We start from the raw sequence: 22,038 nt of genomic DNA, 5'->3' as shown, positions 1-22,038 counted from the left end.
TCTATTTCTCTCAGGTGGGTTTGTGCATTTAGTCTAAACTATCCTGCACCTGCACAAATGCATGTAGGCATCCTCCCTTCACCCATAACATGCAGAGCTGGATTTGGTTACACAAGATGGTTAGTTATATGGTGATTTATTTAGATCAGTGCTGGATTGTAATTATCTTCCCCTAATGAGACAGGAGTTGAGTGTTATAAAGCCTCACTTCTCGCACTGTTCTCAGTTCATTCAGACAAGCTTACTTGCTCCCATCTCCTCTTACACACTCTCCTCTTGGGCCACATTCATTATTCCTTAGCTTTTTCAAACAGCTCTCTACAAGTGCCATCCATGTTCATTGTAGCATATACCACAGATCATGTCACATCTGTAGTACACACCACAAACCACCACACCATTTGATTAATGTACTTCTACTGAATGAAAATTAATTTTAAAAAATGGCCTTAAAGGTATTGTTCCTTTATTGTGCGCATTCTTTAAACAAGTCTACAGGGCTTTCATATAGGTTACCTATATTGTGTGCCAGTAATAATGCAAACAATTCTACACTCACTGCCTAAAAATACAAAACAAAAATAGATGAGACGAAAAACTGAATGAAGATAAATAATAATCAGAATGACCTGATCACACCCATTCATATACCAGCAACCCAGTAAGACAATGAGTTTATCTAAAAAAATTAAATGGGTAATTTAAAAAAAGTGTTGCATACTAAGAGTTCTTGTCTATAAACCATAAAATAGTAAACAGGTCTAATACCTGGCCATTGCACAAAATTTTTAAAAAGTACCTACTACAAATTATCTACATTACCTAAAATATAAACAATAAATTATCACTAGTGTCAAAAGCATACATACTGTAGTTTTGTTATGAGATCACTGGATATCAGACATCTTGAAAATCAAGCTCAACAGTTTAAGGCGTGAATTTTACATACTGTACTTGCTTTCCGCTAAGCTGTATACAATCCAACACAAGGCCAAAACCCAAGCACAATAAGGCAGATTCTGAACCATGGGGCCTTTAATTTAGTATCATTACTTCTGTTACATATGAAGTGTATACCAACCCATAATCCATACGCATCACGCAAACCTCAAGCGTTCAGAGGTACAGAAAAGAGTAATGCATCAATAGCTTTATACTTTTGGTTCTCTCAGTCCTGCATAGCACCATATTTTTAAAGGGTAAGGGACATCAGTGCACGAGTCTAGACAGGACCAAGCCTGACTGTTGTTCGTGAAGAGTCTTGTTGAGCTGTGCTGGATTCCTGACATTTGTTGGAGAATGTCTAGCTGCACTTTTTTCCACACATCACGGTTTTAAAGATCATTGCTAAAGTCCCCAAAAATAATGTTGCTGATATCCTTGTAGAAGCTGCTGAGCCAACCTTCATCTGTCCACTATGATGGTGTGCTACAAGGATCTTGACTTGCTGTTTTTTTAAACCAGACTATTCTGTGATTGCAGAGATTAAAAACAAGTGCATCTGAGTTCTCATTCTCTTGCCATCAGTCACATGCACCGAGATGAATACTAGTCCATCATGTAAAATGTCAGATTTGTAACTGACTTTAAAAAATTAAAAAAAAAGAAAAACATGAAAAACTGTCGCCACTGTCAGTTCCTTAGTCTGATTTACAGGCTGCATCTTCTGCAAGATGAGGAACATTCTCTGGGGCTGATTGTGCAGGTTCTTCACACTGACTGGACGTGTCAGAGATTTGTGGCTCAGGATTGACTATGGTCTCAGCTGTAGGTGGTCCTGGTGTCTGAGTGCAGTTGATTGGTGCCATGACAATAGGAGGGGGCTGAGGAATAGACAAGTGAGAATCAGACCTCAGAGGCTGAAGACAACCAAACAAAATCAGACACAACAGGAGGCCTACAGTCATGGCAAAAGGTTTTGAGAATGACAAATTTTGGTTTTCACAAAGTTTACTGCCTCACTTTTTTGTCAGATGTTTATATGGTATAGTGCAGTACAATAAGCATTTCATAAGTTTTTATTGACAAATACATCCAGTTCAAGCAAAGACTTCTGCAATTCACCTTGGCCTGCTGGAAATCAGCTTCTGAGCAAAAGCTTGACTGATGGCAACCCATTCTTGCCTGATCAGTGCTTGGAGTTGATCACAGATTCTGTGGTTTTGTTTGTTTGCTATCTTTTTGAGGATTGACCACAGGTTCTCAGTGGGATTGAGATCTGGGAAGTTTCCTGTCCATGGACCCAAAATCTCAATGTTTTTTTTCCACCAAGCCATGACATAACATGGTGCTCCGTCATTCTGGGAAAAAGCATTGTTCATCACCAAATTGCTCCCGGATCACTGGGAGAAGTTGCTCTTGGAGGATGTTTTGATACGATTCTTTATTCATGGCAGTGTTCTAAGGCAAAATTTCGAGCAAAGTTTTGAGTCTTTGCTTAAACTGGTTGTATTTGTCAATAAAAAGCTAAAGAACTTGTGAAATACTTATAATTGTACTTCACTATACCATATAAACATCTGACAAAAGGATCTAAAAAAACTGAGGCAGTAAACGTTTTGAAAACCAAACTTTGTGTCAGTCTCAAAACCTTTGGCCTCAACTACATCACACACACAAACACACACACCTCAAAATCCAGCAAAGCATTACTATGATTAGAGTCTACACCAAGTTAGATGAGCTGAGCCTGACTGTCACTGGCCACATTATAAAACAGGGCACTAACCTAGCCAAGTTTATACTGTACAGAAGAAGATATACATTTTAGAGGAAAAGCACACATGCTGTATTACCAACAACTCTTCTCCCACAGATGACATATGCTTAAACAAAAGAAAAAGAAAGAAATCCAGAAGGGAAAAAAAAAAATCCTAAGCTTTGACAGACACATAAGCCTGCACCAGAAGATGAAAGAAAGCACCCACAATAAAAATGAGAGATGAACACCAGACATGACAGGTCAGGTGGAGTGTTTTACTCAACTGTAATTCTAGTTACTGAAAAAAACCCTAGAACTGTTCGGTGTGAAGAAGGCACTCATATCAAACTGTTATTCACCACAAATCCACTCCCAGTCCAGAATAGAGGCAGCTCCCTGCGCCACAGCGCCACAGTCAGGCTGGTGAGGAGAGTGCAAGGCACCAGGTACAGCAGAGCAGGCTGGCCCATCTCCATCAGGGCCAGCGCCACAAAGGTGATGAGCAGACCAACACCATAACCTACACACAGATATGCTGCTCAGAACACATTCAGCATTTGATTGACATACATATGCTGCTCCACAACATGTGCAGCTTCCTCTGAAAATTAAAGCAACCATTTGTAGGTACATTTAACCTGCAGGACATACATGCATATTGACATGTTCAGTGCTACTTGAGGCTGAGGAGGCTCACCAACAGTGCAGGCCAGGAAGTAGATCCGTGAGGACTGCATGAGAATATCAAACCTGTGACAATACGCTACAAGCAGACCTTATGAGGAAACGAAGCAAGAAAGGACCATTAGCTGTTCTGCCTAATGTGACCTGTTCACTAGTAGCATGAAATCAGCTTTGCACACACACACAAACTGTCCTGCATGTAGTTGTTTGAGGAGATAGTAGAACTGAGGTATTCCCAGCAGTTTTGCTACCTGGTACCAGAATGTCCCCAAAGCCCAGCAGGGAGAACGGCCGGTCACACAGCGATAGCGGAGAAAAGTTCAGACGCGGAACCTTCAACACCATGGGCAGCTGCCACACCCACAAATTTCAAACAGCCATTAGCAACAAATCCTAACTATGAAAATGCACTACATTAGCAATAGAGGTCACAGAAGGTAGAGGAGTAACAGGCCAAGAGTTACCTTCTCATGTGTAGAAGAACCAGATGGTCCTGCTGCTACTTCTACCATGATGCTCTCCCCACTCTGCATGCGCACACACATACAGAGACAAATGGGCTTCAAACTTTCAGACAGAAGCCTGCTAGTTAGTTGTAATATTTAGTTACTCAGTTACACATACCTTTGTGAAATACGGGGTTATAAACACAAAGAAAACATCGTAGATGAAGAGGACAACAAGGAGTAAAGTGCAAGCCTGTATAGGAAACAACCAGAGCAAAATGCAAAAGTACATGACATACTGATGTTAATCTCATACTGGAACAAATGAGGAGTAATCACTTATTAAAAACAACAGCAATGCTAAAAATAACTAAATTAACTTACTTTAAAAGTGGGCAATCTGATTGTTTTCAGCATGTAGATACAGAATGCAATCCCTAGAGCATCCTGAAGCACCCAAGCCCACCTGAAAGATGTTTGGGGTTAAAGTTGCTGAGTTTGTCCACACCCCCTCCCCCCATCGCCACCCTCCCCAATGTGTGTGTGTGTACTTACTGGTCCTCATTCCGGAACACACCCCATGTGATGCTCACAGCCACACACAACGCAGACAGCAGCAGCATCCGCACCTGTGGCCGCTTGTGACAGTATGGTAGGTTGTTCTCAGGAATCCTGCCCAACACACACATACACCGCCCCCCCCCCCCACACACGTGTAGTTTGTGTTTTTGTCAGTGGTAAGTCACAGGATAGGTACTAAATTCATGCACCCTCACCTGCACTTCCCAAATGGGACTCTCCGAACAAAAGGCCAGAGGCAGCTGTACAGGCCCACAGAGGAGGCCAAGCAGAAGATGACAATAATCATATACACTGCAAAGAGGAGGAGAGAAGCAGGCTTATTAACACCTGTCATTAGCCAATGAACACAGCTTCCTCATCCACAACACTGAGATGTTTCTCCATGGAGGAGAGCCAAGGAACAGTGGATTAGGCATGTTGATGGTGAAACGACAAGTGACTGATGTACCAAGGTGATCATAGAAGAGATAGAGCAGCACCAGCATGGAGCAGCACATCACAACGAACACAGCGATCATGATGGGTGTCACATCCACCGTCTCCTCGTCCTGTTTCTCCACACCGTCATCCCGTTTGTGCTTCATATAGCGTCTGCAAGTAACAGCACACACACACAGAAAGCCCACGTATACAGTGTAAAGGCTGAATGTGCATGTATTCATGAGTAAGGATTCCAGCTCAGATACACACTTCTTTATGTCTCTGCTTCCAGCCCAGTATCCTCCCACTGCCACTGTGCCCACCGCCATCAGGAAGATGATCACCATGTTATAGTCCACTACCGGCTCACTGGGGGCATACATGGCGACTTGCCTCTTCTCTCCAAAACTCTGCCTCAGAGAGAGACACCTGGATTTATTACAACTTCCTTCAAAAGAATCAGGGTCAGAAATCAGCCATCATCACTAAGGTGATGGGGGAACCATCACCTTAGTGATGTCCAGGAGGTCGGAGTAGCTGAGCAGGGCAACTGGGATATCGATCTCCTCATACTGGGTCTTATTGCCAAAGGGTGGGATCTGGGGAACACAGCAGAGAACACAGCAGAGTACTGTAGAGTGAGTACAGGACTCATCATAATGTGCTACAGCCATGTCCTACTCCACCTCACCAGACGCTCCTTGCTGACAATGAGGAGACCCTTGGCGCCGTTGATCTGAGCCAAGCGGACTTTCTCATAGAAAGTGCAGTTACCACGCAGCACCATGGCAATGCGATTCGGGAAACCGCCCTTTGGCACGTCAGATGCAGAACATAGCACAGATGCGGTCAGGTCATAGGTCTGTAGTCGTGACTGTGAACAGAGCATGTAGGTGGTGGACTCTTACACCTCCTCTTAGCAGCATTTGGTATATTTAGATGTGACTTACACTTTTAAAACATTATTCATAGGATATACAGATATAGCAGCTACTTTAGGAGTTACTGGACTAGTCCCTGTTACATTTTGATTCATTTATTGTCACTACTGGCCACCTTCAGCTTGTGTACAACACATTAGCAGGAAGGTAATGTGCAAAACAGTAAAATTTGAAATCTATTTCAGTGATAAAGTGTGTGTGGACGTGGATGTAGAGAAGGTGAATTACTGACTGCTTTATTGAGGTCTTGAGGCAGATGAGCCCATTTGGAGTTGAAGAATATGCAGTAATCTTTCCCTTTGCTCTTTCCCAACTCACTGAAATGTGCCATGCCATATTCTCCCACAGCCTGGTGAACAGAGATACAAGTCATCACACTGTGGACTTCTACACAGACATTTTATAAAGTACAGCAGGATGATGGGGTGGTGATTTGAAACAAGGAACAGAAACTGCCAAGAGATCTGTGCTGGGAAGAGCTTACTGATAGGCTGGGATCTGCTTCTGATTCAGCAACTGGGCTCTTCATCATTAAAAAGCAAATACACAGTAAACTACAGATGAATAATGCAACAACAAACCTTTTCAGTGTTTTTATATATCTTCCACAAGGTACTTATCCTAATGTTGTGATGCTCAGTCCCCACCTTAGCACTAAAAACTGTATTGCATGGGATGTGTAAAAGCAGAACACATCACTGGATAGATCAGTTGCCCCAGAATGGATAGCATTCATTAATGGATGGATAGTTTCATTAAACCATGGTTAACTTGGCTACCATTACATCCTTAGCGAAAGTAGCATGGCATATACCTAATCCTATATATTAAAAAAAATTTAAATCACGATTTTGTTTTGATTTTAAATAAATAGTTCATACGAATAAATATCTGTTCACAGTCTATCAAATGAACCAAAAATGAAGTGATTTTACATTGATTCCGCATTTCTAAATTTCCAACTGAAGTCAAGAGACCATTCACTCAAACTGAATTATAAATCATTTCAAATAGTCTGTGAATCCATTCAGTGTAACTGACAATTACACAGCAGCAACTGAAATGAAGTTTTACTGTAGTATTATTAAATAAATGGATAGTAAAATAAGTAAATTCTATGTTTAAATTAAGTCACTATAAAATGGTAATTTTAAAGAGGTAGGTATGCCAAAACCAGCACAGGATACAACTCAATAAGAAAACCAAAAATACTGTATTATTCTTATTTTTGTATTATTCTTACCCCAAAATAATCAGAGTTTTAAAATCTTTTGCATTTTAAAAGTATCATTTTTCAAGAGTAAACAATAAGAACAGTTTACATAATCTTTGCCAGGAGAACAATATAACCAGGAAAGAACATAAGGGAGAACCCCCCCCCCCAACAAGAATACATCAAAATTCACATGTGAATCAGAATCTGGTTTGTTGGCCAAGTCTGTTGGCACACACATGGTCTGGGTCCAGCTGTTGGTAACTTTCAAGCAAAATAGACAATACACATAAAAAATACACAATATACAAGTAATACACAGATTATGTACAAGATGAACTTCAGTACCAGTGTGTGTGTGTGTGTGTGTGTGATGGTGCTAACAGTAGTACCCATGTATGGAAGTGAAATTGTGAAGTGGAAGCATTATATAGCTGTACAATACATTATTTTTAGATGTAAAGTATATTGTGGCTGTCAGAGAAAACAAGAATGGCTATCGCATAGCAGATAGTACTAGTCAGCTATTTAAGTTTGTGATGAGGGAAAAAACTTCCCCTTTGTCTGGAACTTTTAGTACACATGGACCCATAGCACCTGATGGAGGGGGGAAATTGAGCAAGATCATGTCCAGGGTATGAGGAATCTGGAATTATTTTCCCTGCCCGTTTCCTGCTGATTGAGGGGGACAAGTTCTGGATGGAGGACAAGGGAGCACAGATTATCTTTCCTGCTGTCATTTACTGTTCACTGCAGTCTATTCCCTTCTTGTTTAGTGCCTGCTCTAAACCAGACCAGCTCCTGATATAGACCATACTTCAGTTCTTCAGCTGTCACAGGAACTACATCCTCTGCTGGACCTTTTTGAGGATACTGATGTTGGTCTCCCTGGTAGTTCTCAGAAACCTGAAGGTTTCCATGATTGATCCAGGGTTATTGGATATTGCGAGGGGGAGCACTACCAAGGGGTGTCTCCTAAAGCTCACTGTCATCTCTACAGGTTGGAGTGCATTCAGATACAACTTGTTTTGACTGCACCATCCAGCTTCATCACCATATTGGATGAGTCTGATGACCTTGGTGTCATCTGAAAACCTTTGGATGCACATAGACACAAAAGGTGTTTAAGAAAGGTGGGGGGGGGGGCTGTCTGTCTATGGAAAGGTTGGGACATTCAGGTAGTCAGCCAGGCCTCAGCAGGGGGGAGGGGGTGCTCTCTACACTGATGCAGGGTTCTTAGCTGAAACATTTCTAAAGCTGAAAATTTAGGTTATCTTATTTTAGCCTCTGTGATCTCCTGTCAGTGAGTTTTTGGCCTGCTTGTACAGGTCTCCATGTCTACTCACTGGCCTTACAAAAGTTTCTTAGTCTGGCTGTGAACCATGGCTTGTTATTGTATGTGTAATAGGTTTTGGTTGGCACACACGTCTTCTCAAATGCTGATACACAATGTCACAGTGTCAGCTAGTTTGTCCAGGTTGGCAATTGGAGCTTCAAAAACACTCCAATCGGTACAGTCAAAAATAATGTTGCAGTTCCTGCTTTGCCTCGCTTGTCCATTTGTTCACTGTTGCAAAAACATACTTTGCAGATTGAAATTTTTGCTTGTAGGTTGGAATAAGATAAACCAAATAGTGATTAGTGAGACCCAGGGCTGCTGAGGGAACAAAGCGATATGCATCTTTAAAACTGACCAAGATGAAGGAGGAAAACTTCTGCAGCTCATTCATTTTGTTGGGCAAGGAGTGGAGATTCACCAGATGAATCAATGGAAGCACAGTTCTAAATCCTTGATGACATACCTTCACTAGAGCGCACTTCCCCCATTTTCATCGCCTCCATCTCACAAAAAGAGCTGCTGTTCCTCTGACTAACATCTCCAAAAAAAAACAACTTTCTGGGTTTGTGAAAACTAGTGGAAAACAACTTGGTCTGGACTGCCTGATTTTAAGTTGTTCATCTCTACTGAAAGTAATCAGGATCAGTAGCAGAACACAGACAAACAAAAACAGAGAAGGCACTGCATCAAGGCTGTCATCTGTGGTGCCATCTTGGATCATTATTAAATATATTAATAGTTTTAAAACAAACTCAATTTTTCAGAATGTTTATTACTTTGGCTTTTTTCAAAACTAATAAAAGGAGGCATAATTGTTAAAAAAAATAATTTTGAATGTTTTATGAATATAATATTTGCCAAGAAACAGATTAATTATTTGTGTCCTTGTCATATTCTGTGTAGTAAAATAAAAGGCCATATTCTTAGTGTTCAATTTTTGTGCTCATGCAAAATCAGTACTCAAAACTATTCTGAAGGCAGCAAACCTAACTGGTTAACAGTCACCTGTCAGAGATTAACATGATTGGGCAACAAGAAATGGGCAGAGATTTTCAAATATGGTAGGTTCACCCCATACGCATTTTATTTTGTAGATTTATATGACCCCACAGACTTCTCTCTCTAAATGAGACACAAACAGGAAAATAAAACAAACTTCCATAATAAGATAGGTGGTCATACTAATTAGCTAGCAATGCTCATTACTTGGAACTTGCTAGCTATTAACTAATGCTACCTATACTAGCTAACGTTACTTGCTTTTGACCTTGACAACACCAAAAGTAAAATTAAAACTATGGATTATTTAGGCATACAACCATACATGTTTGAGTCTGTATTGAAGGATATTTCAGTTCTGAAAAATTTAATTTTGATTTATTTCAGATTGACTAAAGCTAAATGTCTTGTCAAATGACAATTGTTTCCACTCCCATGGTGCCGAAGTTCATGTTAACTAGAAGGAGTGTATTAGCAAACTAGAGAGTATGGTGACCGTGAAGACCCATGGGACTGCAAATGAAAAAATTCTGCAATTACACAAAGCATATTCATCAAAATGAAAACACATGCGTTACATTTCCGAGATGTAGTGCAAATTCAAGAAAAATATGCAACTTCAGAACATTGCAAATCCAGCCACAATGTATTGCGAGGGTTTCTGACGGACATGCACAGGGAATAGACTCCTATGAGACCAGACGTAACCGAGTAACTTGCGATTACCATTCATATATCATATTGGTTATTCATGCTTTGCATTCTTGCATGTTTAGAGTTGCTATTTTGTACAGAATTCAGCCTTAAAGAACACTGATAAAAATCCCATTTAAGACAACCAAGTTTCTGTTTTTACTAATTTACAGCATAGGCCAAGTTTTCATTCAAGTTTGATAACTTACAACGACCAGTTTAGTTAACTGTTCTGTAAGAATGATCAGCTGGTCAACTGTCTTATTCATAGGATCATATCTAAAGTGTGATGTTTTTACATACATACAAAATGTGATTTCAAATCAGTAACACTAAATGTAGGTATACAGACAGAAACTGAGTTGTGTTAGACAGCATCTCATTAGGCTGAAGTGGACTGTAAAATAGTAACACTCTGAATGTAGCTAGCTATTTACCGGCAGGGAGGGGTTTGTATGTGTGTAAATCGGATTGCTTTATCAGCATTCTTTATGGTTGCATTCTTTACAACCTGGCAGTAGCAACATATGCAAGAATGCAAAGCACAAATAGGCCATTTGTTCATTGACAAAACCAATGACAAAACTGTGGTAATCACAAATGTAAATTTATTTTCACTGGCTTTGTCACTAAAAAAAAGTAAACTGAACTTAATTCACTATAAAACTCAGTGAAAGATCTGGTTTTAACTTACGAAAGGAGATAAAGTCACATACCACTGTTAGCTAGCTAGCTATTTACAGGTTATAGTCAGGTTTGTGATGCCAAATGCTGTGAAATGCTGAGCAAAGCCTTCTAAATATTGTCTAAGGTTTGAGAAACTGTTTGGATTGAAACATGCAGAGCAAACTACGAATTTAACATAATCCTGGACATCAATCATGCCTGTTGCTCCATTGTTATTGTTTAGTTCTTCACAATACCTGCAAAACTGAAAGATTCAGCTGTACAGATACGTGTTAATACTCCCAGGGGTAAAACATGACCTGGGGTAAAACCTCCAGTCTCAGAAAAGTCACTCATATAACCCATTTCTTCATAACAAAATGTGCTTTGTTCCTGTTCTCACAGCTCATTTTACTTTACCTTCTACAGTTCGTTTCTGGTGTATTTTACCTTCAGTTTTTTTTTGCTCATTACACAATTGTAGTTCCTTTTCAAACCTAGTTAACTAGGCGCAATAGAAAATTGTAAAATGAGCAAATGAGAGGCAATCCAAAATAGCCTTTGTAAATACATGCCCATAAACTTCTCTTAACCCCTCAAACTGCATCCAGGGTTTAATAAAGATTTCACAGATTAGTCAATGTGTTTAAAGGATGCAGTATTACTCACTGTGAACTGAAAGTGAATAAAAATATATGTACAGCTATAGGCAGCCACCTGGATGTGATTTTAACAGGTTGAGAGAACGATGTGCACATGCAGCTAACTTATTTACAAAGGCTATTATTATTGCTGTTCTGATCGCCTGCAACTGGGGTAAGTAAAAAATCCTGTAACGTTTTTTTTTTGTCAATTTTTTAAGAGGCACTGTAATGAGGCACTGAAATCTGCATTGTGATCAGGTCCAGTAGATACTGATCTTATAGGCACTGGTGTCATACTGGTAGCTGATTTTGGTAACCAATCCTACCTGTATTTGTCTTAAATTGAATGCTTTAAATGTTAAACAGTTGAATTATGTGTGGCTGAGTTAGCTGTACCCCTTTTTGCTTAATTAGCATTTTAGAAATATCTACCATCATCACTGTGTTTTTCTGTTTATGACACTCCCCCCATTCTCATGATTAGTTTAGTTCCCGCTTCTGCTTGTTTTCCATTTGCAAGTCTCTCATGACTATGCTCTGATAAATAAAGAGCTTTTTACTCACACAAATGCCTTTCCACTTTCCAAATGCCTTATCTTCCATTCTGATGTTACAATGGCGTCAGAAATAGGATACTATATAACTCTGGTACACCTGGTACATTTATTCACACGTTATGGGAATGTTCTTAAGTAGTACATTTATGGATCTTTAAAGTAAATATATTATCTGCATTAACCTTCCCATCCCTGCTGTGAAGGGCAATAAAAACCTGATCAATAAAAATAATTCGGTCACCAAATTGGAAGAAACCAAGCAACTGGATTTGCTGGACAAATCCAGCCAGCTGAAAGCTAGGAGGTTGCTAGAGAAGACAGCAAGAAGAGTACCACAGCAAGTCTGGAGCCCAGTCTGTGTCTGGCGAGAGAGATGACATCGATAGCAGAGACGGCACCCAACCGCCTTGCAAGCTAGAATGGTCAGAGCACCTGGGAATCATACCCTGCACAGCTGTAAAGTGGTCACCCAGCAGAACAGACAAATGCCCTGGTGGCAAAACTGAACACTGTGGTTCAGCAAGCATACACAGGCTACACAGATAAGGAAGAGTCATCACTGGAAGATTTCCTAAACACACTGCTGCCAGTGAAGGTGAGGCAGCAAATGCAGCTTGCCACGCTGGCCAACCACCAAGCAGCTGTCGCTGAGGCAGAGAGCGCTCCTCTTCAGCATTAGGTTGCTGCAGTAAATAACATTGTTACGTGGTGCAGGAACTCCACAAGGAGTTGCCAAGGATCTCCTGAACAAGTGAGAATGGAATGAATAGTATGCTGGTGGCAGAAAAAAGACAGTACACCTCACCAGTCAATACCGCAACCCCGACCTGGCAGGGAAACAGAAGCAGGGCTGCTTAGCTGCTGTCGGAAGGAAGAGTGTCAACACCTCAGCTAGGAAGACCAACTGCCGCCATAGACTGAATGGCTTGGAGGTGGTGACTGTCCAACTCAAGTCCATCACTGGCAGCTGGGAGGGTGGAAGTGGCTCCCAGTCGTAGCGGGGGGTCTGAGCCAAGTGCACAAATTCTGGGCACCAGCAGCAACAAGTAACGAGGTTTGTTTAACACAGGAAGAGGTGTCTGAACTATAACAGTGGAGAGAGTTGGGATTAATAAAGAAGCACAAACAGAAAATATGGGTGCTTCACCAGCACCAGGATTAATCAGGGTAATGCCAGCACTCCCCAAAAGTGAGCAAACAACTTGTGATGCCAAGGACAGCCGAACCTGCCAGGGCCACAAGTGTGGTTTTACAACCCATGCCACAGGAAAGGACACTGCCACAACCTTCAGTGTCCATGGGAGGGCTCCTGGTCCTATGAGAGAACTGTGTCATACCATAAGGCAGAAGGGACTGTTGAGGTGCCACTACACCAAGGGAACAGCCCAGAGAGAGGACTGGGGGTGTCCGCTGCTGAGGAACACTCGTGGTAGACAGGCCTTCAGCTGTAGAGAGGCCACAGTGTAAGAGTACTGGGTCTCTGAGATGTCTGACACTTGGGTGGAGGGACCTATGTGGACTTAGGAAGAGAGGCCAGTGAGAGAGTGGAGATGGGCATGGTGAGGACTCACAGAATTGTGTGCCTTTCTGCAAACTTTATTTAATGTTTTAAACATTAGTTAGACAGCTGAAATGCATGTATGTCTTTGGTTAATCATAGCCCTTTTGGTTAGTGTTTTAGAAATGTCTTCCGTCATAAAGGAATCCCCCTATTCTCCTATTTAGTTCCTTTTTCCGTGAGTCAAGACTGCATGCTGTTGAACCCTTGATGTCTAGTGTATCTACCTGTCAAACAGACTGACCAACTTGAATTCTGTGTCACCATTTTACAAAAATGCTACACTAAAAAGTTATTTCATTATTGGTCTACTAACAGCCACATGCAATTTTATGTTCTATCTTATCTTGAAATTGGAATATGACCCACCTGATGACCTTAGTATTCAATTATTTAATTGCTTCAGTAAACAAATTCTTTGATATAATGAACTTGTATCTGGAGGTTTTATGGAGTACTTATTTAAAACAAACATTTATAAAATTACCATTAATCAACCATAAGTCTTAAAGATTGACTTACAATTCATTTCAGTTGCTGAATTTGGTGTCCAGTCATTTGATAATGGTACAGTAAAATCACTTATCTAATTAGTTAGAACTGCAGGTTTCATTGCCTATTTTATTTGAAGTAATCATATAACAGTGTCTTAAATTTGAGTTATGAATAATGTTTGGTATGCTAATAGTAGCCAAGTAACAAATGTAATTCTGGGTGATTTAACACCACAAAAATGGTTACACATGCCCCTGCATCATTAGTGGCAGAGAAAGGTTTTTCCCCTTTATGATGAATTCCCACAGATCTATGGAGATCAGTCATCACATATTCTGTGCTCTCTCATCAGCTTTTTCAATAAATAGTAAACAACAGACAGGTCCATCTAGATTCAGACCAGCGAGACGACAGAGAAAATTGGGTATACGGTGTGCTGATATTTTACAGATCCCTTAATAGGATACAATGACAATAATGTTGTCATATGCAGTTGCATGTAATGTGTGGAAGTTGTACATGGGAATCAATATTTCCTCGTTAAGGGTCCCTGAAATTAACCGTAGTTTTTGGTATCCAAGTCCGGACGACAGAAAAAAAAATTGGGAATTGAGAACAATGAAACGCCAAAATAAAGTTTGGTAAGCATGTTTTGTTCAGTTTCATCTAAAGAGAGTGTTAGTTTGACGTTGGAATAATTTTTGTTCCAAAGTATCTCTTTTTGAACTTAGCTATGTACGGGCTTTCATTGTTTTTTCCTGTACTGTTGAAATCCAAGAAGATACTGAACGTTTTGGTTTTCTCTCCTTATTTTAGGTACAATAATCACCGCAACTGAATTCTGCTCAACCTTACCTTATACCAGCTAGCGTTAGCTAGTTGCAACGTTTGTTAGCAAACTTTCCTATTTGTTTTTATTCTTTAACGATTGTTTAACTTTTCATACTAAAATTACAAGTAAAATTAATAAGAAACAAGTATCGCAAAACAAGGTAGATTTAACCTAAGGCAAAATGGCACGATCACCTCCGCAAGCTAACTGTCTTACGTTAACGCTAGCTAACCTAGCTAACTAACCAGGCTAGCTAATTCTCGGCAAAACAAAGCATTTCCGTTTTTAGTTCTACGGAATCAACATGCTCGCTTGTGCAAACCGATTACATCGATACTCATTACATTGTGTCCAATAACATTTCATACCTGATTAATTAAAAGAGCTGCCCAAAGGAGACTCCACAGGAATCCCATGACTACTGCCTGCTGTTGTTTCACCCCATCCGCTTTGCGAACCTAAACCTCCAGCTGGTTACGATTTCCTGCCCACATTTCGCAGTTACGTTTCTGATTGGTTGGTTTTCTTCCGTTGCCAAAGAAAGGTCTTTGTATGTGGTTTACATTCCTATCAATCATGAGAAAATTCAGCGTCATTAAAAGCAACGTAAAACGCAGTTAAAGAATTTTTGTTCAAAATTGCTGGTCTTACTGCTACCTTTCTCTTAAATGCAAAACTCTCTGTCAAAACCAGGAAGACCCAACAAATAAACATTAACGTGGAATCCTCGGACATTTCTAACTGGCCTTCCTTTTATCATTCCTTTCGCACTTTACTGAACATATTACAATGTAACAAGCGCTGGTATAAAACTGTCATATTAGACATGTTCACAAAACAAGTTTAAGCATCATCTTTAATAACTCAATCACAACATCTGGTCTCCTGAGTACATCACCACACCGGCTCCGTAATCACATTGCGGAGGAATCACAATGACGTCATTCCAAAAGACTGCAACCGGAAAAAAGCGTCGACAGAGAAATGAGAGACCTATAGAAAATGTAAGTAACGTTGTCCATTCGACTTCCGAAAACGTCTCTTGAAAAAAGTTATATCAATGTCCAAGCTGTTTCCTTGAATAAGTTTCTTTTGACGATTTTATGCCAAGAACCTAGCTAGCTAGCTAATGGCGGTTCTTAGAAGTTTCGAACATCGCTATCCTAGCTAAGATAGCTAGCTAAGTAACCTATGTGTTAAAAGCTTTTCGAGGCAACTGTATTTTTGGGTAGCCAACTAGTAAGCTTACTGTATCACAGCTAGTCTGTGTAATGTTGTTTGTTAGCTAATTAGCTACAAAGATTTCTAGAAATTAGATAGCTAGTTTCTTGTGCAACTTTCATAAATGTTAGCACATTCCTGCTTCCCAATTGAAGTTTGAACCTCTTATGGGGTTGAACATTTATCTTAATGTAGATTGTGTGATCGTTGTTTATTGTATTGTAAATATAGGAACAAAAGTCAGCTAGGAAAAAAATTAGATCTTCTGTGGTCTGTGGTTTTGTTTGTCGGCTCTGGTTGATGGTAGGTCATGACGTAAGTAAGACTAATTTTTACGACTTAATTTTTAAGTCATTTTTGCAGTACTGATTTTTCTGAAGATTAGTACTCTTGCAAGCATTGTACCAATAGCCAATGTTTGGGATAAGTGTTGTGTATATGAATCACAGCATGTACATCTTACAAACTTTTTTAAAAGTTATCCAGGCCAGTCTTGAATCATCAAGACTTCATCCATTTAATGTTTTACTAAATAGCCTTAATATCTAAAATTCCCATGCTGTGTCTAGCTGTGGTATTACTGATGCTACTTATATATGTCAGTTTTGCTGTTGGATTCTGTTAGCCAGCGTTTAGGTTGTAAACACTGGTTAATAGTGCATCCTCGGCACAAGACATGGTATATGATTGGACCTCATTTTTCAAAATACCAATTAAAATCAATGTTACTTCTAATTATCATCTAACTTACTAATTCTTGTTTGTGTGTGTTCCTTACACCAATGGGTCTCACCCTCTTTGTATCCAGCGACTTCCTATAAATATAGGTTGGAGATTGACTCCCTCTGCATTTCTTTAAATCTTACTAGAGCAGTCTTCATTTTGCAGTTGCACGTACTGCATTGGAAAACACTTTTGCTGGAGTAATCCACTACAAAAAAAAAAAAAAAATCTTGTTGCTACCTCACATGCCACTTCTAGCGTATTGACAGCTTTACCATGCTATTGTCCTAATAAAGAACATTGCATTACTGATCACAAGTAAGTAAACCGTAAATTCACAGTCAGGGTTGAAAACTATTGTCTTAAACTACACAGTGACACAGTGAAAAGCTGTTATTTTCTTCTTAAATAGTTTACTGACTATGCTGTTCTCTTAAGTCCATGCAAACCAAATGCCAGTTATAGGCTATTTGCTCCATTTAGCTAGACCTATTCACATGGTCACAGAGGATATTTTACCAAAAAATGGCCAAACAGTAGCTGTTTTGGAATGAATAAGTACATTTTATCAAGAATGGATCTCTTTTAATTATGTGATCTCTCTTGGCTTATGTGTTTTAAATTGTCAAATAATGCCATGATACTGTGAAACAGTGATATTCTTAGACTTGATGCCCTCAGCCACAGGAAAAGTGTATACAATTATTTAGTATGCAGGGCATAAAGACATCACACACTCTAATCGAGGTGAAACTCCTCCATACATACAAACATGTATCTCCTTTATTTTAGTGTTTCAGGATACAAGTGTGGATTGACTTTGAGGTCAGTGAATTATGGCTGGGTTCAGACAAGAGGATGTAGAAAAGTACTACGAAATGGGCGAGGAGCTGGGCAGGTGAGAGCTGCTCGTTGGGTAAATATAACAGGTAGTATGCCTGTAGAGCTATCTTCTGTAAAAGAATATGTCAAAAATGTTATTCTTCCTTTGTTTGGTTTATCGCTGCCTAAACACATCATGGTATAACAAACTGCAGTAGGTTTCAAACCAATCCTTTACGGGTGCTATACTAACATGTTTGTGTATTTATGCTGATGGGGGCCTGATAAAAAACACATTGCTTATGTTACCTTGAATGAGGCCTTTTCAAAGGCATTTGGAATTTAAATTGCCCCAACGTGAAGAGTGAGTCATCTACACTCTGTATCTTGGCCAGTCTGCCTTCCTATATATGGAAGAGGAGGTTTGTGCACCATGACATCATCGCCTCACAATGCCTTTTCTCTCCTCTTTCTGTAAGAGGACAGCTGTGGGGCAGATGAGATTACAGATTGCAGCTTTCCCAGCTCAGTCACACATAAAACAAAAAACCTGCCCATATAAACTTTGATTGTTGTCTTGTTTTTAATGCACCTGTTTTTATATGTGCGGTTTTATTAACCTCCTCCCCTCTTCGGTCTTTACATGTACATGCATGTGTGGCTGTTGATTCTTAGTGGCCAGTTTGCCATCGTGCGTAAGTGCAGAGAGAAGAGCACTGGGGTCGAATATGCTGCCAAGTTCATCAAGAAGCGGCGACTGTCGTCAAGCCGGCGGGGTGTGAGCCGCGAGGAGATCGAGCGAGAGGTGAACATCCTACGTGAGATCCAACATAGCAACATCATTACACTGCATGACATCTTTGAAAACAAGACCGATGTCATCCTCATCCTGGAGCTCGTATCTGGAGGAGAGCTCTTTGACTTCCTGGCAGAGAAGGAGTCACTGACTGAGGAAGAGGCCACACAGTTCCTCAAGCAGATCTTGGATGGGGTTCACTACTTGCACTCCAAACACATAGCACACTTTGACTTGAAGGTGAGGCATGCAGCCTTGGAAATTGAGTATGTCACTTCTCTATTTGAATCCCTGTGTGTGGAAGTGTTTTTATTATACTACTCTTACAACACCTCTTGATTTCTGAGGCCTTTGATGTAGGATCGTTGTTTTGGTTTCTGATATCTTAAGACTTAAATCATATGTTTTCATTTAACAGACATTTCATTTAACTTTATTGTGTCAGTATAATTGATTATCCATCTTATTCAGTTTTTTAGAGTCAAGCACACTAGTCTAAAACTGCTGTGCGGTTTTGTGTTGCAGCCTGAGAACATCATGCTTCTGGATAAGAACGTTCCTAACCCCAGAATAAAGCTGATTGACTTTGGCATTGCACATCAGATAAAGGAAGGAAACGAGTTTAAAAATATTTTTGGAACTCCGGAGTTTGTTGGTAGGGACTTTTGAATTAATAAGGAAAAACTCCAATATATGCAGCATTACTACATGTTCCTTATAGTTGTTATTTTGATGTATTCTTCACTACCTCCTTAACAGCCCCAGAAATAGTGAATTATGAACCCCTTGGCCTGGAAGCTGACATGTGGTCAGTATAGTCTGTCATTATTATGTTTTGAAATTATGATTTGTAATACAGTAATACGAGAATACTTTTAGGATTTAACTAATTAAACATTTTGTTGTCTTCAGGAGCATTGGAGTTATTACTTACATACTGTAAGTATCACGAAACTGTTATCAAGTACTTCTACACATCTCTGACTGGTCCTTCTCTGTGGAAGTCACAGTGGGTGCACTGCGAGCTGTAATCAGTAATTATGTCCTGCAGGTTAAGTGGAGCTTCTCCATTTCTTGGAGAAACTAAACAAGAAACACTGACCAACATCTCAGCTGTCAACTATGACTTTGATGAGGAGTACTTCAGCAACACAAGTGAGCTGGCCAAGGATTTCATCCGTAGGCTCTTGGTCAAGGATCCCAAGTGAGCTCTTGCTCTTTCACTGTGAATAATGTTTGAATGGCAAATGCTGTGTCCCCAAGCATTTGCCAATGAATTCTTTTTGAACATATTTGATTTAAGATTGAATGTTTATATTCCTTCATTTGTGTATTTTTCTTGACTGTCATTTTTATTTCCTCCAGGAAGAGAATGACTATTGAAGACAGCTTGGAGCATCCCTGGATCAAGGTAGGAATGTCACACTTAGCTCTCACTCTTCCCAATAATGGCTTTTGTCACTTTGCACATATACCCACTTGTCTGTCTCTCTCTCTGTCTCTCTCTCACTCACTCTCACTCTGCTCACACTGCCCTTTTCAGGTGATAAAGCGGCGTAACGTACGTCAGGAGGACAGTGGGCGGCGGCCCGAGCGCAGACGGCTGAAGACCACACGTCTGAAAGAGTACACCATCAAGTCTCACTCCAGCATGCCACCCAACAACACCTACATCAACTTTGAGCGCTTCTCCCGTGTGCTGGAGGAGATTGCAGCAGCTGAAGAAGGTTTGCGGCAGCTGGAGCAGAACCAGCGAGCGTGCCGTGATGACATTGCAGCGCTTCTCTCCATCTATGAGGAGAAGGAGGGCTGGTATCAGGAGGAGAACCAGAGCGTGGCCATGGAGCTGGGCCGTGTGAGAGCTGAACTACAGCGCACTCAGGCTCAGCGCCGTCACAACCAGGAAGAGACCCGGGTCGCCACGCTGGCTGCCAACTCACTCAAGCGCAAGCTGGGCCGCCTGGAGAACCGCTACGAGGCATTGGCTGAGCAAGTGTCTACTGAGATGCACTGGGTGGAGGAGCTTGTGCGATCCGTCACAGCCGGCCGCGAGAGCCACAGCACGGGCCTGGCCTGAGTTGGCCCATGTGAGATTTTACACAGGCAGCATGGCCTATAACCCGAACAGAACCAGAAACATCAGGCAGCTGTATTTAGTCCATAACATCTCTCACTGTGGTAGCAGCCACAAGGGTAACTCATCAATCTTAAGGTGCATGTAAGTCAGGCCATTTGGGAGCATGCTGGTTGAAATTAGAGCCTAATGTATGCACATGTATATTTAAATTATGCACATATATGTAAATATGCCCACATGGGTCCAATTACCAAATGGCTACCATCATTGTGCTTTAGCTATTGGGCCTACAAATCATTTTTTTTATGGTTAAACCTCAGACTATTGACTATGGTTAAACCACAGACTATTAATGTTGCCACATAGCCCACTGATGATCAGGGTTCTCTGTGATGTAGAAGTGAGAATCTCTGGCTCCATGGTGTATCAAAAGCTTGTTTGCTGCTTCTATTGTGTAATATAGGTTTTCATTTATACCTTTAATACTTTAAACAGATAATATCTACCTACATACTTATCAAGTACCATATAATAGTAATTCTGTAAAACACTAATAGTGTATATAACTAATAAAGTATTTTTAAGGTGCAATAATAATACATTTAGCTATTATGCGTATATCAGAACTGTTCATGTCACACACTCATGTCACGCATGAGATTTTCTGCAAAGAATGGTGCCAATACTATGTATATGGATTACCTGTACTGATTCCCAAGTCTTACAAGGTTTTCTTGACTGTTTTAAAACTCATTTTGTCATTTACATATTTTTGTTCTTTATAATATTTATATTCTTTTCTGTTTATATATATATATATATATAATGCTAGAACAAATGTACATTAAAGTAAACAGAGAACTCCAAGATGTTTTTACATTGTTTGAGTTGATAGATATCTCATGCATCAACACATTGCTCCCATCACATCAGTTTCATCCCTGAAGAACAACTGTTTCAGTCATTAAGGTCTTAAGTTTTTTGGGGCCACTAAGAATCAACAGCCACACATGCATGTACATGTAAAGACAGAAGAGGGGAGGACCCCAAAAATGGCCAGAGTATTGTAAAATAAACAAGTCCATGAGGTGGCACCACCCTGAAATAAACATTTGGCCAATAGTGCCACTCTAGGGGCTTGTGTTGACTCTAAAACTCAAAACTGTAGCATCTATTGGAGTGTGTGTGTGCATGCACTTCAGCCCCAATTATAACACCATCAGACATGCCCCTATTCCACTCCCACAGAGGGGGAAAGCAACCCAGACAGTGCGGTGGAGGCAGACCAAAATGATACCTCAACTCTCAGTCCCTCAAAGATTCAGCAATGACCAGAGCCAAGTCATCTGGAAGCACCTATAGCTGGATTGTGGCTCTGCTCACTCTTTGGTCCATGGTGTCTCTCTTAGTGATTGTGGTGTGGGCCAGCTGGCCCCCCAAGACCAGTGTGGAGCACTGCCAAGCAGCCCACCAAGCCTTGGTGGAGAAGATGGAGGGAGAAAAGGTAGTGAGAGAGAAGGAGAGGAGCATGCACAACCAGAGCAGACTACAGCAGGAGCTGGATAAAATCATGCAAACCCTGCAGCAAACCAATATGTCACTCACGGACACCCTGCATGAGCAGGTGAA

At 40.5% G+C, this 22,038-nt stretch overlaps 2 protein-coding genes across 12 annotated transcripts; one reads left to right on the top strand and one right to left on the bottom strand.

The window, feature by feature from the left end:
• Positions 1-449: 449 nt before the first annotated feature.
• On the bottom strand, positions 450-15,273 carry sppl2 (signal peptide peptidase-like 2). Of its 7 annotated transcripts, none has more exons than XM_081703105.1 (16): positions 15,139-15,223; positions 6,259-6,297; positions 6,007-6,123; positions 5,525-5,707; positions 5,343-5,432; positions 5,104-5,243; positions 4,862-5,004; positions 4,608-4,704; positions 4,387-4,503; positions 4,216-4,297; positions 4,010-4,084; positions 3,850-3,912; positions 3,637-3,736; positions 3,399-3,476; positions 3,061-3,221; positions 450-1,823 (listed from the first exon to the last, which is right to left on the bottom strand). In XM_081703105.1, exons 1-16 carry the CDS (start codon positions 15,184-15,186, stop codon positions 1,641-1,643), a joined length of 1,716 nt encoding a protein of 571 aa, XP_081559231.1. In that variant the 5' UTR covers positions 15,187-15,223; the 3' UTR covers positions 450-1,640. The 7 variants fall into 7 exon arrangements, 6 of the variants coding, with proteins under 6 accessions (XP_081559231.1, XP_026876677.2, XP_081559232.1 ...); XR_014118791.1 differs by having other exon boundaries at positions 1,684-1,823; positions 2,986-3,221; positions 15,139-15,224; XM_027020876.3 differs by lacking the exon at positions 6,259-6,297 and having other exon boundaries at positions 15,139-15,273.
• A 390-nt stretch (positions 15,274-15,663) lies between these two features.
• dapk3 (death-associated protein kinase 3) lies at positions 15,664-21,006 on the top strand. 5 transcript variants are annotated; one of them, XM_081703112.1, is made up of 10 exons: positions 15,750-15,774; positions 16,223-16,306; positions 17,507-17,612; positions 18,212-18,572; positions 18,858-18,987; positions 19,092-19,140; positions 19,245-19,271; positions 19,384-19,536; positions 19,698-19,743; positions 19,876-21,006. In XM_081703112.1, exons 3-10 carry the CDS (start codon positions 17,551-17,553, stop codon positions 20,407-20,409), a joined length of 1,362 nt encoding a protein of 453 aa, XP_081559238.1. In that variant the 5' UTR covers positions 15,750-15,774; positions 16,223-16,306; positions 17,507-17,550; the 3' UTR covers positions 20,410-21,006. The 5 variants fall into 5 exon arrangements, with proteins under 5 accessions (XP_081559239.1, XP_026876707.1, XP_081559236.1 ...); XM_081703113.1 differs by lacking the exon at positions 16,223-16,306 and having other exon boundaries at positions 15,664-15,774; positions 18,212-18,341; XM_027020906.3 differs by lacking the exon at positions 16,223-16,306 and having other exon boundaries at positions 15,665-15,774.
• Positions 21,007-22,038: the final 1,032 nt, after the last annotated feature.

Source organism: Electrophorus electricus, chromosome 20 (assembly GCF_041902795.1).
Source record: "Electrophorus electricus isolate QZ-2024a chromosome 20, ASM4190279v1, whole genome shotgun sequence".
Classification (NCBI taxonomy): domain Eukaryota; kingdom Metazoa; phylum Chordata; class Actinopteri; order Gymnotiformes; family Gymnotidae; genus Electrophorus; species Electrophorus electricus.
This window is presented reverse-complemented; position numbering and strand designations above follow the sequence as displayed.